This window comes from Amphiura filiformis, chromosome 14 (genome assembly GCF_039555335.1).
Source record: "Amphiura filiformis chromosome 14, Afil_fr2py, whole genome shotgun sequence".
Taxonomy (NCBI): domain Eukaryota; kingdom Metazoa; phylum Echinodermata; class Ophiuroidea; order Amphilepidida; family Amphiuridae; genus Amphiura; species Amphiura filiformis.
The window spans coordinates 7,075,549-7,097,680 of record NC_092641.1 but is presented as its reverse complement, the minus strand read 5'-3'; the positions used below and the strand labels follow the sequence as shown (position 1 = coordinate 7,097,680).

The window sequence follows — 22,132 nt, the reverse complement described above, 5'->3', positions numbered from 1 at the left end:
GACTAATAATAATCTTGACAATCTGCTTCGTTTTACCTCACGCGGCGTTACATGATTATTATTAAAATAGATAGGGTATTGCTTTAAGCCGCTGTCGTGCATCTATCGTCTCTTATAACACGGGTGGCATCATTTATATTTAAACGATTGAGGCAAAGCCGAGTTGTTTTACGCCAAAAAACGATTTTTTTTCCGTAGTTAACATTTGAATAGGAGAAACTTATAATACATAATGTATAGTATTACATGTATTATGAGGCTAGATTCCACATGCCATTATTACTAAGTATTTCTTCTTACTTAACAAAAAGAAACGAACTATATTATATTTAAAATTCTACCAAGGATTGACCGGGGTTCGAACCAACAACCTATCGATCCATAGTCAGACGCTATACCACTATGCTACGAGTAGTTCTGCCAGAAAGCCGTCTTTCTATCATACTTGTTGATTACGGAATAAAGCGTATATACACGATACACTATATTATAATAATAATAATAATAATGAGGCGCTTGTATAGCGCAGAAATACCTTAAAAAGGCCTCTAAGCGCTTTACATAAATATACAACCAATACACAAAATTAAAAGTTATAAAAAAACAATGATAAAACCGCATTAAATACAAATTTCAGAGAGTGAAAGCAGCACTCATAAACATGACCATACGATAAAACGTGATTTAAAAAGCAAACAATATACGTATTACTAGTTAATACGTATATAGGCCCTATCTCCGATCAATATTGAACCCTAACCCTAACCCTAAGACCCTAACCCTAAACCTAACCCTAAACCTAACCCTAACCCTAACCCTAAACCTAACCCTAACCCTAACCCTAACCCTAATAGGCGAGACACCACGTATACAGTTGCTTAAACGGGCTCCCTATTCAAATGTTAACTACGGTAAAATAGTTCGCGGCCGGGCGTTACGTAGACTATGCCATTGTCGATTTTTGATAAATAAAACCCTTTTATTAATCATGATGAAAGCATTCAGTTGAACTCGAAATAAAACTGATATTTATTACATCAAAATACTAGTATAAATTGTTATGAAAAAGTTTATATAATTATATAAGTGACAGTAAAAGTAAAGTGTACGTTGGCTTATATTATTGAATGCAACATATCATAATGTCATAATTATATTGGCACTTCAATACTGAACAATTCTGATTTTAGAATCTACCAGTATTAATCGCGAAAGTCCCGAGTTAAAAATCACTTGGGAAGCTAACACACAGAGGGAGTACGGTGACTGAAAAGATCAGTTGTGAAAATCTATCAATTGTGCACACATTAATTAAATCAGAGTTTTAAGCTTAAATACAATATCCAGAGTATGCACAATGGGCAAGTGGACTACAAAGTAGTCTAGGGGTTACGTGCAGAGCAAAATTTTCCCCAAATATTTTAAACGCGCTTTTACGTAGTTATATCAACATCATTCAATGTTGTAACGTCAAGAGCCAAAGGGGAATATTATCCTGTATGAAGCATCCTAATCATTTAGTTAGTACTAACTGGGCCATGAACATGCAATTGTGCATGTTTTCAGGCCTGCATGTTTCTTATAATTGCAACCCTAAAATTCAGAGACTTGGAATAAGTTAGACTTCTCCGTAGTCCACTTGCCCATTTTGCATACTCTGGCTATTACATTTAAGCATAAAACGTTGATTTGTATTAATTGTGTGCAATTGATAGATTTTCACATCTAATATTTTCAGTCACCGTACTCCCTCTGTTTGTTAGCTTCCCAAGTAGATTTTTACTTGGGCTTTCGCGATCAATTAACTGGTATATTCCAAAATCAGAATTATTCAATATTGAAGTGAGCAATATGCAAGATATGTTGCATTCAATATAACTTTTATTGTCACTAATCATCTAATTATATAAACTCTTTATGACCATTTTACTATATTGAACACTTTAATTCTAATAAACATCAGTATAATTTTGAGTTCAACGGAATGCGTTCATCATGATTAATAATAACATTTTTTTAAAATCAAAATTCGACTATGGCATAGTCTAGGAACAAGCCTAAGCACTCACAATCTTAAAAGGGCATTTTCGCGATTCCCCGGCGTGATCCACAGCATCACCCCAACTTTTCTCAAAAAAAGTTGAAATTTTTATATCACTGGAAACCTCTGGCTACATGACGTTTATGTACAAAAAAATTCTTGCCGATTAATTCGTTTAGGGGCACTTCAATATGAAATGGATATAGGTGTAGGGCTGGCACTTTCGCACTAAGGGGCATTCGGTGAGAGCAAAATGTAAAAATATGGGGTCATTGGGTGAGAGCATGATTTTGGGCATTCGGTGAGAGCAAAATGTAAAAAATATGGGGTCATTGGGTGAGAACATGACAAAAAACAGCGTCAAAAATCCTCGAAAATCAAATTTTTAGTTCAAAAAGGCTTCAAATTTCTTAGTTTTTTCAAAAATAGGTAACAAAATCAGTGATAAATGAAAGTTGCTGTTCAAATTGAAAAGTAAAGGTCCTTGGGTGACAGATCAAATGGAAAAATAAGGGGTCTTTGGGTGACAGAACATGTGTTCGTAAAAAAATATGGGGTCTTTGGGTGAGAGCGACGCTGAAAAAGGGGTCTTAACAGCCCTACATACGCGTCACCTCCAAAGTGGGAGTGCCCCCCCCCCCCGGGGCAAAGATATCGTGAAATTTGAATTTCGTGATCCACAGCCTCATCCCCCCACTTTTCTCAAAAAACTATTGAAATTTTTCTATCATTGGAAACCTCTGGCTACATGATGTTTATGTACAAAATATTTCTTGCACATTAATTCGTTTCGCAAAGATATCCGAAATTTGAATTTCGTTCTGGTGCACCAGAACGAAATTACAACATATTGTCTATGGAGCAGTGTAATACACATAATCATGCATAACTCGCAAACGCAAAATCGGAATCACCTGAAATTTTGGGGATAGGTGCTTTTTGTGGATACTGAAAAATGTCATAAAAAGAATACGCTAGGCCCACAAAATACTCCTTTAAGCCAGTTTGCTCATAATTTTAATATCCTGTGTTAATTTTAATAATTGATATAAAGAGATTCAAAAATATGTTTTCAAAAAATAAGAAAACATAACATGAAATTAGTCTTTGTACAAGTCTTTGGGCTTGATTGTTAAAGCATACAAAAACATTATAAAAACGCGTGTTTTTCGCCCGGGGACACTTTAACACAAATGGCCATGCGGGTATGTTCCCCGGAAAGACCTCCTCCCTTTTTTTTTTTTTTTTTTTGGATTTCGCAGATCCGAAAGACCTCCTATATTTGACCCAAATAGAGCTCTGAAAGACCGTCGATTTTGATCATTTCAGCTTTAAAAGACCCCAAAATTGCTCATTCCTCATATTTCTGGTGTTTTTTTCAGGGGATTTTCAACCAGAAAGCCAAGTAAGGCCCTTGATTTGGACTGTTCGCAGCTCCAAAAGTCCGCATTTTACTTGCTCGCAGCTCCAAAAGACCCCCTTTTACGAGTGCGCCGTCAGCTCCCAATGACCCACCACCTGAAAATTCCAGGGGAAAATGCCCACCAATTTGTTTATGCCCCCCCGCACATTTGTTCCATAACCATTAAGGTATAGGACATTTTTTGTTTTTGCTATAGCCCCCGGATGAAATATATTTAATTATGTCTGTACTCACTCAGGTAGCATTGTGTGTGAATTTTACATCCGAACTAAGTGCTATTCTTTTTTATGGGCATTTTAGTGTCCAAAACGGCCCATGTATTCCTTGTACAATGAAATTTTACAATAAAATATCCATTGGAAACAAAGGTGCCCGGGGTTTTGGCCCGTATTTCCACAAATTATACTTCATTGACCAGGGATGCAAATTGTGCGGGAGCGGGGAGCACCGCTCCTAGGAAATGACAGTCAAAATTGAGGAAATGATGCCTTGAGAAGAAAAAAGAAAGAGCCGAAAAAGAGGAAGGGAGAAGAAGAAGAAAAGAAGAGAGGAAGAAGACAAAAAGGAAAGAAGAGGAGGAGCCGAGGAGGCAGCGGAGTGAGCTAGAAGATGACGAAGAGGGAAACATGTCTCAGCAAAAGATAACAAGTTAATAGGTGAGGGCTGTGAGGTAGTGAAGCTACGGAATGGAAGAGAGGAATTCTCAAGACACTGGTTGTGTGCAAAATTTTGAGGAATTCACATGATTGTTCAAGAAATAAGAGGAAGGTGTTGGTGTTAGATTACGGAAATGGGTAGCAATGCGTATTTGAGGAAATTTACCATTCATCACCAGAGGAGGTATTCAATGTATATAAAGAAGTTGGGTGAAGGTAGGTGGAAATAGGGCCCATATTGATTGATTGATTTTATTCGATTATTCTGAGGAAATTTATACAGAGGGGGCGATGAGGATGTTATGGAAAAAGTCATATAAGGAAATTCAGTGTATCAATACTAAGAAATCAGTACCATGTACTTTGTCAACAAGTCTTTGAAAGGGTGCTTTATGCAATGAAGCAATGCCATGCAGGCCCCTGATTAAAAATTAAAGAGAAAATTGAGAGGCAAAGGAAAGAGGGGGAAAGGAGCCCATGTCCCACCAAAATTCACCCCAATCATGGGACCAAACTAGTGAAAAATACCAAATTTTGCGCGCTACGCGCGCACATTTATCCGAATAGATTTTTTTTAAAGTTCAAAGACTTTACACATGGAGCTATTAAAGCTATTGTATGTCTAGTAATAGTATGATTGAGGAAATCTTGAGCCTAAAACTTTGCTCCTGAGGAAGAAATCACAATTTGCATCCCTGCTTCATTCCCAAATAACTAAAGAATTGGGATTAGCTGTTTCATTTGGCAAAACAAAATGTTTTTTATTCCAAAAATGCAATCCTGTGTTTATGGAATCAAGCAAGAGTAGTGCGCCTTATTTTTTCTTACCTTGTATGAGTTGACCAATTTCAAGACTAAAATATTCTACTATTTTGTTTCCCATTTTCGAGACAAAAATGAAAGAATTAAAACAACCGTTTCCTCGGTCACTGTTAAGAGATTTAATCTGCTGAAAAAACGCTTAAACATATTTATAAATACATATTTACACACTTTTTATGATACACTATAACAACCTAATATATTGATGAAAAAACTATGACGAGTTTTTGAAAACTATATAAAACAATACAATATGCCAAAAATTCAACACAAATTGTATTTATATACCTTTGTTTTCAAGGTACAAAATATCATGGACGGAAAATAATTTGGAAGCTGTTCATATGGTTCATATTTTCCATTTTTAGTTGTTTAAGGCCCAGGTTTAAGGCAGGAAGAACAGCTTAAACTTGGGCTAACAAGACAATGTGCTTTCAAATAGTATCAACTAGTAAATAGGCTTTTAGCTGTAGTTTAGAACTATCCACCTTTACGTAACATAAATTCTATATAATCATAGGTATATTTTAGAAGTATATATCACCTTGGTCTGGGGCGGACATTTTAAAAATGAATTTAGAAGAGCAGCAACGACATCACTTGTATTACATTCCAGATGTTAAATCTACATCATATGCAAAATTTGAGGGAATTCGCACGAGTCCGTTTTATTTCAGGGCCATTTGTCTATAACTGGTCTTTACATGTAGCCCTATGGAGAGAGTGCCCGTTGAGGGCGCTATAACCCCCCATTTTAGGAACAAAAATGTAATTTTAAAAAAAACGGCCTCGTGTGCGAATTTTCTAAAATTTTCAGAATATATAGTATGAACATGTAGAAAAAAAATAAAGAAGTTGCCCTACCTGCTCTTCTCCGAAAAAATAAAAAGTCCTATACCTCAATGATAATGAAACCTAGGTGAGTACTGCCCTCTAGTGGGTAGTGACTTTTTTGTGTGTCGAAACAAGTAAATTTCAGACCATTACAAACCCAAATATAACGAAGGTATGTTTTTAATGGGCCAATGTACTGTGTGTGCGCTAAAAAACATGCTAAAAAGGACGATGCACATGACAATTATTACTTTATTCTCTCTTCTATTATGATTTTTAGGGGGATCTCTCCCCCCCCCCCCACCTTGCAAAATTTTTAGCTAACAATGATATGTTGACATGCCAGACTCAGCTGATTAATTTTCCACCACACGTGAGACTCAATGTGACAGTGAAGTCGATTATAAAACTGGACAGATCTCCATCTGTCGGCTAATGTTTCTAGTAAAGAATTTTGTAAGAATTTTGTAACTTCTTTTCTTCCCCAATTACAATTGCCTTCATTTGAATACTGCTTAATTGGACTGTTGGATACATTTCATTAGGCCCTCAGGCCCATCTGTTCATCAGATAAATCTAAATGTTCTTTTTTGATTGTTTGACGTAACATATTATTCTTCCTGAGATTTCTTATACCAACATCACAATAAAGGTAATTACACATGTATAGTAATTACCGTATGACCAACCCAAGGACCACCTACACATCCCATATTAAACGTCTTTGAGTACTATTTTAGACAATATAATATGCTAAAGAATGGCTTAATTGTGTATTATTGTGGACTGCTGTGAAGAAATTACCATTCTTTAGTGCCAATCAATTACAAAAACCATACAATCTGTGCTTGCCTCAGACTTGCACCAAGTACATTCTGCCGACTGATTTCTGAAAATTGCTTCGTAATAATACTTCCTTTTGGGCACGTGTACTTGTACACTACATGTGCGGATGGGTAAGCAGGAGGGGTAAGATTATCCCATCGAAAACATTCGTCAGGTGATGGATTGTTCTCCATTTATTCAATTGGCATATAGTTATTCATTAAAATCTCCAAACCAGGATCGTTATTTGAGGCTTTAAATACAATTACTTGGAGCATTAATTCCAACTTCAGATGAGACAGAATTATAGAACTTGTGAGCTTCTATAATAATGTTGATTTTATTGTTTTTTGGTCTCTATTTTTGCCTGTATTCAAATTTCACAAATGCAACCTTTAGCCTGTTTGAAACAAATTCAATATCACATCATAGACATTGTCTTGCTTAACACTGAAGAAAAATATGAAATAATAAACTCCTCCATAAAAACAATGTGTAGCACTTTGTGAAACAAAATAAGGCTTATAGTGTATACAACATGAACCAAGCCAGCTTAGTACATATCTCCCTTGTGTTCCCAGGGGGGCCACTCAAGTATAATTGGTCATGCATGTGTATGACCAATTTATTTTCTAAAACACCCTGTAAATTTCTAAGACAAATACCCTCTAAACAAGAAGATTATAAACAGAATTATCTCTCTTACACATTTTGGTCAAAAATGGAACTCATTTTTGGACACCAATTTTCAAGATAAAGGCTAGTTTTCTGAGTTTTTATGCGAGATTGATTAACTTATTTTTGGGTAGTTAAAAAGTTTTTTTTTTTGCTAAGTCGCAAAAAAAAACTCACTTCTCACTCGCTTTTTGGTCACGCAAGTGTATTACTTGAGTGGCACCCCCATTCCTGTTACCCCTCCCTAAAATGATAGCGAGTTATTTAGTCAGCCTCCTCCGCATCTTCTGCTGTCGGTGAAGCTGCGGTTTGTTCCTCGCCCCCATCACCTCCATCCTCACCCCCTTCCTGGTTCTCCTCCCCTTCCCCTGCTGTTGCTTCTGTCTCCCCTTCTGCTGCTGGGACTGCTTCACCATCTTGACCCTCTGTGATGGAATGAAAAATGGAAACAGGAATGGTTGGTAACAGAATAATAACTGAATAAAATAATGTCTGATAAAGTCTTATTCAGATTCCCTTTTACAAATTAAGCGTACTGCTAGCCGTACAGCGCGTATTATTTGGTCCAATGCACATGCTTGACGTCGCGCGCGTATACGCGATGGTTGAGCTGTCAAATGAAATCTGAATAAGACTTTGTCTACCATTTGCATGAACATCAATAGCAAAACAATCATGGATGACTACATCTAGCTAGACTTGATTAGGGCACATTGATTTGAACTTATTTGGGGGTGTGTGGGCACAGATGGAGCCTCTTTTTTTCCTTTAAATTTATGTCAAGCATATCTAAGCATTAACAACTGAAATCTAGGAGATAACGCTGGCATTTTTACAGGACAGGCAAGTGTAGCCAACAATTGGGCTTATTAATCTGATCAGACCTGACTGTAACAATACCTTTTATCATGGGTCAACTGCTCTGCCTTTTCCAGATGACCTACGGGGAGAGCAGATTTTTTTGAACCTGCGGAGATTTGAACCCGGGACCTTTCACACCAAAGGCAAAGACGCTGCCCCACTACTCTTACTACTTATATTGGACAACATGGTCAGATGTTTTTCAGGGATGTGATTCAAAGCTTGTGAAATATCCAGGAAGTAGTAAAAAATCCAGAAAAGCAGCATGAAATTGGGCTAGAATACCCTCAAACGGACTGAAATCCTGAAGAATCACACCCCTAGTTTTTGAAATCAAAAGGAAGGGCTCTGAGCCAGAACTGGCTTTGTCAACTGAAGAAAATATGTGAGTTAGTCCTCCATGTTGGCGTATAAACACAACACAAAAAGAAAGCCCTCACTTATGCAACCCATCATAAATCTAAAGCTGTTTATTTTTTGATGATTTGATTGATATATCCGGACTCAGCCGAAAGAATGAACCCAATATATCCCTGATCCGTAAATTTTAAAAAGTTTTTAATCCGATCTGCTTTTAGACTGTGTCGGTCCGGGTTATTTTGAATTTTCTGGTTACCCCGCAGAGCGTTATTCCCAAGTTTCCCCCACTCACCTGCGCCACCTTCACCAGGGGCCGCATCTCCTGATCCTTCTTGTTGCATCTCCTCATCTTCCCCCAAACCCTCAGCGGTATCCCCAGACTCCAGTTCTATGTCCACATCTTGTCCCACATTACCATCTTCTGCTGGGTTGTACTGACTGATGGCGCTGATCTCTCCTGCGCGCCATTTTGGTACTACGATGGTCTGGGCTTCTTCTGCATCATCTTCACCACCTTGTGGCTGGTGCAAATTAAAACATGGTACAAACAAATTTAATACAATGATATGATTGTCCAAACTCACACACACAACCCCTACTCATCTGCGCAGGTAATCACAGACCATGGGTATTGCTATCAATATGAAGACGTGTGAAACGACATACCAAGGTATTGCCTTGGCTTGTTGATTTTGATTGTGGGAAAATAAATTCAAAATATACATTTCTTCGCAGAATTACATAATTGACAAATAATTAAAATTAGAAGCTTTATCCAGGGATTTCAGCCTGAATCACGGGTCAAATAATTGAAAAGTTACCCAATGTTTCTCTTAACCACTGGTTTCTACATGTATGAGCAGGAAGCAACCAGAATTCGCAGGAGTCATTCTTGAAAAGTCACCCAATTTTTTTTCTACAGGATAGGAAATTGTCAAAAGTTGTGGGGGAAATCTTCAAAATTTGCCCAACTGGGCTACCAAATTGCGGGTTTGGCAACCTGGCTTTCGTATTCTTAGCCTTTTCTAAACTAGGATTCTTAATCAATTTGAATGAGCCCAGGCAATGAATGACACAAAATGTTTCTGAATTTTTTGGGACAGTATGCATGTGTTGAATGTTTATCATCCTATACCCTTGAATGTCAAGCAAAAATTATTTACTATAGGAAAATTATTTAATTTGTCTCCAACCAAGAATGCACACTTTGCATGACTGAGCATAGAGATCTCCATATCAACATCATCAGTTGACAAATCACCATGTCACAATGTGATAGGCTAAAACGACATCAGGTCATGTATACCAACTATTTATAAATAGAAAACCAAGATGGGCGCATAGCGTAGCATTGCACACTTGTGAATAGTCGCGGAGTAACAAGCATAGGTGAATATTCTTGGTTGAAAACAAATTAAATAATTTCCTTGGAAAAACAAGAAAAATATTCTTACCATTTCTACTGGAATGTATTGCCCATGCTGCTCACAGCCAATATCAAATACATATTTACCCTTCCCTTGTGGCTGCAAAAATAAGCAAATCAAAATTAGATTACAAACAAAATATAACCACACAAAATGTCTTTACCAAATGTAGACTGTAGTCATAAATGTTTTATGTCAGATTAACTTTATCACTTGTAGAAGTGCAAATTCCAAATACAAACCTGCATCTTCCAAGAAATGTGGCATCCTTACCAAAAAAACCCATTTTTTCACAAATGTGACACGATCTGGTCCATGGGGGCCAAAGGAGGCAGTTTGAGTTACTGTAATTATTACATTACTAGATTTCGCGGTTTTCGGGTTGGGTGGTTCTTGTGACTATCTCTAATTACCCAACACCCGTTACCCATATAGGCCTACTTGCCCTGCCCTTTTAAACTACTAATAGGCCTCTGCAAGTTTTGGAATCCGATGAGATGCACCTGCACGATTAACCACACTGTAATGCTTTCCGTTGCTACTTTTCGCCCGTCGGTATACTCCGCGACTTTACACGATAAGCGCACACGCGATACGCACTTTGAAAGCACGCGTTAGTGAGCCACGCCAGCGACGCTGACACGCACCATGAAGCACGCGTTAGTGAGCCACGCGCCTTGATAAGCAGCCGGACAGAGGGACAGACGGACACGCCATGATTAGTATTATGATATATACATACAATAGGCTATCATTTATTGAAAACACCAAAGGTCTAGCATACTTGATTCTAAAGTTATGATGTTTTTTGGTGTCTATTTTCTTATGTATATTAGTGTTTTTTTTACTGCATATTTTTACCTTTATCTCAGTTTCAAATTTGCCGCCTTTGGCCCCCTTGGACCAGATCGTGTCACAAATGTAAAATTCATGAAACTGTGCAAAATCACGAAAGGTTCTTCTTTTTAGTTAGAGAATAGGGCCTAAGGAACAAGCCATAACCTTGTTGGGCAGGAAAACCTCCTATGTGTCAATGGCCCCTGAACATGTTTCAAGCAAAACCTCTTGGCAGTTTTGTTTTAAACATGTTCAAGGACCACAAGTACAAAGGAGGTTTTTCCTGCCAAAGGATGTTATTAATATCTATTGTTAGGAGTGGGATCCAGGTCACACAGCCTCCTTGATTGAGATCACATGGTGAAGCACCAGGTTTATTATAAATGGGTTTTAGTATATGAACAAACCTACTGGTAAGCAACACAAAATAATGCATGGCATTTGTATTTAGAATGATGTGGCATTCCTGGGCTTTTAAGGCAATATAAATAAATAGTATCAATGATGAGACCGCCGGAAACCTGACATCGATGAAGAATACTATACAAATCGGTGATTTCAACGAGTTAAGGCAACTGTTTCTCGCACACATCTTTGTGTGGTCTTTAAATGTGTGCAAGTATATAATTATTAGCACGTTGAATGAATGCTCACAATTTGAAGCTGTGCCCAATGGAATCTGTAGTGACATATCTTTGACTGCACTAGAAAAAATAAAGAGTACTACACTCACTTGGTCTGCAATCCATCCGCCTTGATACCTATGGTTGGCATGAATCAGCTCTCCAGCACCATCACGTTTACCGCTCACCCACGTACCTACATACTTAGTGCCTGTGTCTTTGTACGTGTAGACACCTTGGCCATGCCTTAAGTGACTCTGCCATTCGCCTTCATATGTGTCGCTGTTGGGATAGGTGTAAACTCCGTAGCCATGTCTCTGATCATCAACCCAGTTACCTGTATTGAATATTAGAATGAAATTTGATTCAAAGGGATTTAGATGAAAACTAGAATTTCGCGGTTCTCGACCTGCGCGGTTCTCGACGCAAAGCGTCGGCCGCAATGCCTCCACCTTGACGCCCCTTCATTTTAACCAGTGCAATGACCTTAACATTATTTGCCTCACTAAGGTGGCCGTTACCACCTAATTTCATGAACCTACAGCAGTCTATGGCGATTTGACCCCAGATGACCTCGAATGACCCTGACATTTTTGCCTTGTTTCAGTGGTCGTCCCCACAGAATTTCATGAACCTGCGACAATCTATGGCGATTTGACCTCGTATGACCTTGGATGACCCCAAAATGACCTTGACATTTTTTTCCTTCTTACAGTAGTCGTTCCCACCAAATTTCATGAATGTGCAACAATATATGGCGATTTGACCCCGGATGACCTCAAATGACCTCACAATGACCTTTGCGATTAATAAATTTTTCGCTGAAAAGCAAATCAGGTCAAGAACCTCTGGCTGTGCTACTGTCCGCCAAGTTTCATCACTGTAACTCGTACAGATCTCCAGATAATCTATGCACAAGGTTATATTGCTTGATATGCATAAATTATGCAAATTAGGTACTTAATTACCATATTTTGCGACAAAAACCTGCTAAGATTTGGAGACCACCAATTGCCACCCCTCCACCAAATTGCATCACAATACGCATTACCAGTTCCGAGAAATTGCACTCGCAAGCTCGGACGGACGGACGGACGGACAGATGGACGGACGGACAACCAGGAAACATAATACCTCCGGTGGAGGCATAAAAAAGGGCAGTGATTCATAGTGCACTACGCACAGGCACAACACCTAGACGTTGACCCACAAGCCTCAGCATACTTTACAGGTTGTCGCTGACCACTAAACCACAGGGACTTTGTAGCTTCAAAAGTGCACACCCTAGACTTTCCACAAATGACCTTTGCAACCAGGATCAGCTCCCTGAGTTTCGTACGGGTTACAACAAGACAATTAGCAGTAAGTTCCTCAATTTTCCATGTGAGCTAACTTGACTGCTAAAGATATAAACCTAAATACAGGGAGTCAAGATCAACCTTCTGAATTTTTTATTTGGTAAAACTTTTGTTTTTCTTCACATTAATAATATAAGCCTTGATGGAAATACACAATCAATTTCATTCCAATGCATAAAATCACACCCACCCACCCATGGACTCAACTATTCTGCTTTAAACAGCCCCCTCAATGGCAGAGCAATGCTGTTGGCTATACTATTAGCCATGAGGGAACATTCATGCAAACAATGATAAAGCCTTGTTCCCTAGCCTGGTTCCCTAGTTTTCACAGAGAAACCTGCTTTCTTGATTGAAAAATCAGGTTTTTTGATTCAATGAAGATTCAATGCGAGGAATGTTGTTTTTTGAAGTGGCAAAACCAAGTATCTCCGTAACGACACATGAGTTTTCCAACAGCTTCTCAAATCATTGAATTAGGGCTATAAAGTTATATAGATGTGTATAGCGGCGGTATCACCCTCTATGTACTGTGTGGCTGAGTGGAATCATACTGTATATCCCTGACCAAGGGCCAGTCAACAGATATAAATACCTAGAAAAATTTAAAACTGCTCCCAAATTGTCATAGATTTACATGGATTTAAAAGAGCATCATGCATGATTGTTTGTATGTGGTCGTGGTCATCATAAGCCTCGCATGATGGAAAAGCAGCCACACAGTACAAGGGAGGTTGATACACTTAGGATATATTGTTATCCCGATTGTTATGAGAATTTGACCACTTGCTTCGCAATTAGGGAGTTTAAAAAAATGAGGATTTGATGTCAATGCCATACACTCACCTTCATATTTAGAACCATCTGGATAAATGAATGTGCCTTGACCATGCTTCTTGTTGTACTTGTATTCCCCTATATATCTAGCACCATTCTTGAATTTGTATAGACCCTGTGAATGAGAACAAGTATACTGTGTTCATATGTGATATTATTACACCTCATACATATTCATGAGAGAATGACACCAATTCATTGGTCAATCGCAACTTGACACAACCCAAGTAGATTGACCTATCCCCAGTATGATCTATCTTACTGAACGATAGTTTTTCCCCTATTCACGATATCATCATCCTCAGAGACAAAAGTTCGTACTCCCTTTCGCAATTGTGTTTTTCAATCCGCGAAGGTGGGACTTAGCATTTTATATTGTATTGTCGTCCTCCGTACGATAAAACAGGAATTAAAAATTTGTTTATAGCAACAGCTAAAATGGCAGCATCCACGAAACGGAAAGTGCCCGGTGTTGTCACTTAACATTGACTATGTGTACACATGATCGTTCCCAACTTCGGGGGAAAAAAAGGGTTATTTTTAAATACGTTTGTTCGCGATGTTTAAAAAATAGGGTTGTTTTTAATGACGATGTACTCGAAATTAAAAATAGGGTATGTTAAAATACTCACCATGCATAGGGCATACTCATGAATGATGCATGGCTTGTTGCTTGTAGTATACATTGTAGATTTAACTGTATCATATCAACCACATGATGCATCCAATTGGGTGTATTTGTATCTACCTTTCTACTATTTGTTTTCCTTAAACTTTTAAAGGACAAAAGAGGTCGCCTTGAGAACGAAAATTAATCGGAAGGGGTTTTCTTACTACATACTTAGTGGCCGTGTCTTTGTACTAGGCCTGGCATTTTCGGGTAATTTCGTACCCAGGTACCGGCGCATTTTTGGGCGGGTAACGGGTACCGAAATTGCAAAAAAAAAAAAAAAAAAAGTTTTTATTTTTTCGGTTTTGTAGTGTCCCTGGACCTAGACCTAAATGCTAGGATCATTCATGGTTGACCTAAAAAAAATAAAAAAAAAAAAAATAAAAAAGTTTTTTATTTTTTCGGTTTTTTAGTGTTCCTGGACCTAAAAACCTAGACCTAAATGCTAGGATCATTCATGGTTGACCTAAAAAATAAAATTAAAAAATAAATTTCAAGATGTTTTGTTATTTTATGAAAATTGATAATTTGTATTCATGTCATAGTGTATTAATGATTTCAAAATGCATTCAAATTCAATTTTTTTTTTTTCGGGTACCTGGGCAGGGTATTTCCTGCCCGGGTAATGTAATCTCGGGCGGGTACCCGTTTACCCGCCCGAAAACGCCAGCCTTAATTTGTATGTGTAGACACCTTGGCCATGCCTAAGTGACTCTGCCATTCTCCTTCATATGTGTCGCCGTTGGGATAGGTGTAAACTCCGTAGCCGGATTGTACTTGAAATGCCAAAAATAGGGGTAACAAATGCTGAAAATGTTCTTGAAACCGTGCAAAATAGGGCGGTATTTTTGACTATGGGAACGATCGTGTGCGTTAGCCTTTGAATTGGTTTATTTGTTTGTTTATTTCTTCTTTATACTGGGTCCATATTCAGGGGGAAATTTAAGTATTCCCCTGTTCTTCCATATGGCCCAGTTAATTGGAAGTGACAACACCGGGGGAAAGTGCTTTGCTGTTGAAGCAGATATAATTACCGAATTAATTCAGTAAACATATGCTAAAAGGATGTTCGAAACACATCCGTGAAAGCTTGTACTGCGAGGAAAGGAAAAGGGGAATCGTGTGCGCAGATCAGGGTTCACAGTTTGCTCTCAAATTAGCGGGTCCACTTTTTTATGCTGGACCCATTCAGTTCCCATTTAGTTGAAATTTGCGGGTCCCAAATTGATTTTTGTGGGTCCAAATTGTACTTATGTACGAAACTTCATAAACACCCGGAAATGTATTTTCAGTACTGGCGCAAACGATAAATATGAAAGTATGCAGAATTCGGCACCCAAAACTTACCAAAGTCGAGTCAAACTACTGGGTAAAAAGAGACTTTCCGCGATCGGCCGACTTTCTCATAAAGAACTACAATTACTACCTAATAACATGCACTACTTTAATCATCTAATTATTTGGTTATTTTGTTATATTTGCTCGGTTGAAATATACAACTACCGCAAAAACGTGTTTTCGCGATGTCACCAGGAATTGACCCTGTTTTGTTGAGGGTACATGCCACAAAATAGCTTTCCATAGACTTTACGTGCAAAATAGGGGTCACGTTTTAGGCTATAAGTCGAGTTACGTCTTACTTTGAAATATACATATGATATCATCTTAATCAGAACAAAATTCTGCATAACATATCTGAAAATGACACCATATTTTAGGTCTACTTTTTGAGAAAAATAGCGCTATATAAAAAGACCCGATTTTCCCGTGTTTACGTCCGACTGCTAACCGCGTTTTGACCTTGTGTGTTCATGCGCTCATCATCGTAAACATCACTCAAATTTTCGCGTTTTCTGTTCAAATTAGTAGAGATCACATTCACAAGTTCTAGCAAAACACGATTTGCAACACTAAAATTGTTAATATTGTACCGATTTTGCACATTTTTTATGCAAAGTTGGGACTATAGTCGTGATAAACTTTTACCGGAAACCGCTTCACACGCGGATTTAGTGGCATGCACCCTTGAAGAGGCTAAAACATCGTTTTTAGGCCTTGAAAATGATTTTGTTATCTTTTCACTACATTTTGAATTAATTGTAAGAAATTTTGGGTTATTTTCTTTCATACTTTAGACAGGATGTCGATTTCAAGCACAAGCATGATAGCCGACAATTGCCAATTTTCGGCATTTTGATGCACATGAATGCACAATGGTTGCTGATTTGCTATTTTCATGAAGATATTAATTGATGTTAAGAGTAAACGTTCTTTGAACATCTTTTACAAGTGCATAACTTCAACATTAAAACATTCTCAGTACCTGCAGAATATTTAAAAAGACAAGAAATGTCAATCAAGTAGGCCTACCCCCCCCCCCCTTCAGCGTCACTTTTAACCCGGTTTGTGCAAAAAGCAAATGTAATGAATGGCTATTTGAAATTAAATATTAATATAAATTAAACTTTGAATGTTATAACAATTTAAAATACTGGACAGTGGTATAAATAAAGCAAACTAGAAACTTAAATATCTTAAATCTAATATTTTATGTAATTTTATTAAAATTGAAGGCCAAAACTTGAGTTTAAATGACAAAAAAATTGGTTAAAATAAAAATGAAATTGAAAAACTTCTTTGTAATTTAAACACCAATAAAAAATGTTTTCAATATTTTGAAACTCTTCTTTATTCATATCAAAAGGTTTCAAACTTCTACCAAAATCGGAACTTTTATTAAATTGGAAATAAAAGCAGGCCTATTCCCGGCAAACGCACATACAGCGAAAAACCTGGCGGCGTCCATGAGCGCGCTTGTTGATGTCCCTCCTCTTTTCTTCGCGTGCATTTTAAATAGATAAAGACGCGGAAAAGCGCATGGAATTGCTCCTTAAAGGGTACATGCCACAAAATAGCTTTCCATAGACTTTAAGTGCAAAATAGGGGTCACGTTTTAGGCTATAAGTAGAGTTACGTCTTACTTTGAAATATACATATGATATCATCTTAATCAGAACAAAATTCTGCATAACATATCTGAAAATGACACCATATTTTAGGTCTACTTTTTGAGAAAAATAGCGCTATATAAAAAGACCCGATTTTCCCGTGTTTACGTCCGACTGCTAACCGCGTTTTGACCTTGTGTGTTCATGCGCTCATCATCGTAAACATCACTCAAATTTTCGCGTTTTCTGTTCAAATTAGTAGAGATCACATTCACAAGTTCTAGCAAAACACGATTTGCAACACTAAAATTGTTAATATTGTACCGATTTTGCACATTTTTTATGCAAAGTTGGGACTATAGTCGTGATAAACTTTTACCGGAAACCGCTTCACACGCGGATTTAGTGGCATGCACCCTTGACAGTATTATTGTAACATAATATTTGCACGATCCGAAAAAAATATCGCAAGTCAACCTCTTCCACAGTTCCCCTCGTATCACTGATCAAATATCTGTGCATGAAATAGCGATGAGGTGTGTATCATGTTGCAGCGATATTTGTAATTGTACATGTATGTAATTTATGAATGAAAAGTTGTTTAAAAATGTGCTGTGAGCCGATTGAGAGCAGAGTTATCGCACAATGACGATCTATGATGACATTTTCTATTTCTTGGATGGGATTTTTTCCGGGTCCAAGCACAGCCTGCTGGACCCATTCAGGTTACATAATCTTACTTTTTCCGGGTCCAGTGAGTTCAAAAAGCGTCCTGGACGCGAAAACGCGATAAACTGTGAACCCTGGCGCAGATCTGATGGTTTTTACTTATTTAGGCATGAAAATAAAAGGTATGATCAGTGAGTATGACTTTCATTCTCAAATTTAAGTTGCTTTTTGAATGTTTTGGACCAAAAACTTTTGGTCCCAGGGTTTTGGTTCTCATGTGCTCCAAATAAGGCAGGTACGGTATATTACTTTTGTAAGAATATCACTGAAAATGGCTCCATTTTAAGATGTGATACCATTTTTTAGCATCTGTCACTGAAAGATCCTACTTTTCAAGAGTCTGTCTCTGAAAGACCAAATTGCTTTTATGTACGGTAAGCACAGAAAGCAAACCTACGTACAGTTCAAAATTGCTTGAGGCATTTCTGTCCGGGATTTCTGCTTTTAATGTTATGTCATTTTGATACAAATTCCCCCAGTCCCCTCCCCCACCCGACCCTGGATGTTAGTCTTACCTGTCCATGTCTTTTGCCATGTTCATAGATGCCATCATACATGTCACCATTGGGTAAAGTAGCTTTGCCTTTGCCATGTCTCTCCTCCTTCTCATTCCTCTCTCCTTCATATTCCTATAAAGTAAAGAACCAAAACAAAATAAGACTATGGTAATTAATGATTTTGACTGAGATGAATGATTGATTGATTGATTTTATTCAATTAAATAAAATGAATTTTATGAATCACAGATGAGTACAATACAGAAAAAAAAAAAAAAAAGGTACATTGTACTTTATCTCTATCCATTCCATTGACTCCCTAAGGCCAAAAAAAGATGTTTGGTTGCCCTCAGAGACCGACCCAAAAAATTGGAAAAATTGAGTCGTTTTTTTTTTTGAAACCATAAATTTGGACAGTATCAAGGACATTTTATATATTTTTCAGTCACCTATTTTATTTATTAAATGTATTCAGTCCAAAATGCACAATTTTTTACCATAAAATGATCAATATTAGCCTTTTCAAAATATCTATAGGGAAAATAGAGGAACAGCCCCTTTATATTAATTTATCGAAATGTGGACATGCCTACCAACACCAAAAGACTGTGATTGGTCAATTCTAAAAATATGTGCTTGCGCCGTAAGGGAACAAACCAAAAGATCGACGACGTCCTATAAGCGTAACTGGTTTCGTTTAGGGGGGAGGGGGTAAAAATACTTGATTACGTTTGTACAACAACATCGGTCTGAAAAAATGTGTCATTATTTTTTTATTATTATGTCAAAATTTTCAACATTTTATTATTACGTTTCTGGCAGGGAGGGAGGGGGTCGGCTGAGAAACAAAATTATGTTTAAAGGACGTCATCGATCTTCTGGTTTGTTCCCTAACATGCTAAGGTAAGCGTGTATCTTTGCATGTTTGCGTAGAGTACGCTCAATGCAAATATCATTATCTGTGTGTATCCAAGTTTGAAGTTGACTCTCATGTCATGAGCGAAAATGAGATATTTTGCCTAGCCCTAGACCTTACTCGCATGGACGGTCCGTACAAGCCACAAGGTGCCATCTCACATTCTCATCTGTATTATTATTATCAATATCATAATTAATATATAAAATAGCGCACAACCATACACCAGATTCACATGCATGTCCTAAGTGTTCACCTAAACTTCACATCCAGAAGTGGACTTTGCTGAGTATTAGCGTAGATTAGCTCGACATACTCTAGCTAAAATACAGGTTTACATTTACTATCTTACATTATCTTGCTGTATTTCAGCTAGAGCTCCAAACGACAAGCTTCCGGGTTTTTTGGAGAACAATACTGTTACATAAGATGAAGAAGAAACCCGCCCGGAGCCCGCGATACTCATTATTTCATTGTACTTATTGCAATTTGCCTCCACACATTACGTAATCAACACAAAGCTTTTGTGAGGATTAGTGAGTGGATAAGAAATTGACAGTGGAGGATACGAAGGACACGCCGATTGTTAGTTGTCAATCATGAATTGCCGAAACGTATTAATATTTTACTGCATGGCATTTCGCAAACACCAAGACAAATTATGCCGTATTTTCCCAAAGATCATCTCATACGAAGTAAGCTGAATGCGATCTGTACTTTTGTAACATTCCGATCGCTTTTGATCACCATGTCACCTATTATCTGCGAATTTGCTTGAAAACACGCGAGTTCATGTTGTGTAAACATAATTAGCATAGACACAAATGAAATTACGATGCAATACAATGCAATTTGAATGCGCAGCAGATCTATAGAAATAACGTTGCCCGGTTTTATGCAGAATTAGACCCTGTCTGGCGTAGATGTAGATATAAGCTTACTAATCATTAGTAATGGTGCAAAATTCTGCAACCACGCGCACTGGCATACATTATCTTGTTGCACAGAGTTGAGAAGGTTGTGATATATTGATTTCAGACCGTATACGTACCCCTAAGTAAGGTCCTTGCTCTTCTTCATCGTAATCTGATCCTAGATCTGACATTTCGCCTTTGTTTTACTTAAGAATTGGTATAAAAACACAGAAATTCGTGAAAAAATCTTCACGTAAACAACAACGACAACACGATGAAAACAGTGCGGCTGGGTAGTAACTGTTACTAGGGCGAATTTATGTTGATAAATAGGGAGAAAGCTCGTTGACCAAGTCTGATATGGCAATATTCAATTTGTTTTGTATGACAGTGTATCCGTAAGATATTTTTCAAATACTTATTGAGGCTTAGAATTTTAAAATAGCCATTTACGAGGATGCAAGTCAATGGTGCAACTCTTTCTTGTTAACAATAAAACATGTTGTTGTTGTTGGTATTGCAAAAGCACCCCTATTGTACAATATTTTGGAATAATCCAATATTCATCATGAGGGCAGCAAATTGATTGGATTTTTTAATCAACTGGTAGCTGACATGATTCACATTATTTTATTATCTTGAAAGAATGAATGAATGAATGAATGAATGAATGAATGAATGAATGAATGAATGATTCTCTGCTATTGGTGTTGTAAAGGAGGAGTAACGGATGATGATGATGCTAAAAGTGATGATGATGGTGATGATGATGACGAAACGATGATGGTGATGATAATGATGACGATGATGATGATGATGATGATGATGATGATGATGATGATGAAAGATGATGATGATGATGATGATGATGATGATTTTTGATGATGATGATGATGATGATGATGAATGATGATGATGATGATGATGATGATGATATGATGATGATGATGATAATAATAATAATATGGAAATTTATAATGCGCAAGTATCCGTCAGAGCCGCTCACTGCGCAACTGGAATATGACCACAAAGGGAACATGATGAACAGAGCAAATACAGATAATATACAACATACCATAATAAGAATAAAAATTCCTTTAAAAAGGAATGTGGCGCCCAATGTGAACTTGGACGTGATATGGTGAATTCCATGGTGTGTAGATTTGGTATTATAATGATTTTTCTAGGGAAGAGTAGAAGATGATCAAATGCAAGAGAAATGTGTTTGATTGGGGAAGGTGTTCTGACAATCCAAATATAAACTTAGTCCACCTCAAATGACCTGTAACAATTTGTGATTGACATTACTTAATTCACCTCGGATGACTTTGATCTGAAATTCAACATTTTCGCGCTTACACCAATCATATCCATAACAATTTAACTCTTACAACTTCCTGTCAACTCTCTAATTTAAAACTCTAAATTTCTGTCTGTACACTACAGTTTGTTACAATAGATGCGCAAACATTGCTGGGTAGATAACAGGATTTAGTTATTTACTTAACCCAATCATGGAGGTAGTAGCTAGTACTACCTCCTTGGCAATAACCGCTATAGATTCTATGGTAATTAGCAAACAAAAGCCATCAGTTTATTGAGGCCTCGTTAATTGGTCTTATCACTATGGACCACAAGAGTCTCATCCCAATGGCATAGTCCAATAACCTCAATTACATAATTATAGTGCAAAATTTGACCTCAAGTTGCAGAGTATGAGTTTGTGTACCCAAATTTTCAAGGACTGTTCCCATGATAGATGAGCATGTTGTGGATCCTAGTGTATGGTCAAATGTCATCGTCTATCGGGTTCTAAGGCACACGGTAAACTGGTTGAACGCATACAAAGGTCAGGATTTATTAGGTGTTTTTATAAATC

General features: G+C 37.5%; 1 protein-coding gene across 1 annotated transcript; it reads right to left on the bottom strand.

Annotated features, from left to right (window-relative positions):
• Positions 1-6,049: 6,049 nt before the first annotated feature.
• On the bottom strand, positions 6,050-20,550 carry LOC140169639 (radial spoke head 1 homolog). Its single transcript, XM_072192918.1, has 7 exons — positions 20,391-20,550; positions 18,442-18,555; positions 13,589-13,694; positions 11,495-11,721; positions 9,952-10,023; positions 8,790-9,018; positions 6,050-7,701 (listed from the first exon to the last, which is right to left on the bottom strand). The coding sequence occupies exons 1-7, from the start codon at positions 20,442-20,444 to the stop codon at positions 7,541-7,543; spliced, it is 963 nt and encodes a 320-aa protein (XP_072049019.1). The 5' UTR covers positions 20,445-20,550; the 3' UTR covers positions 6,050-7,540.
• Positions 20,551-22,132: the final 1,582 nt, after the last annotated feature.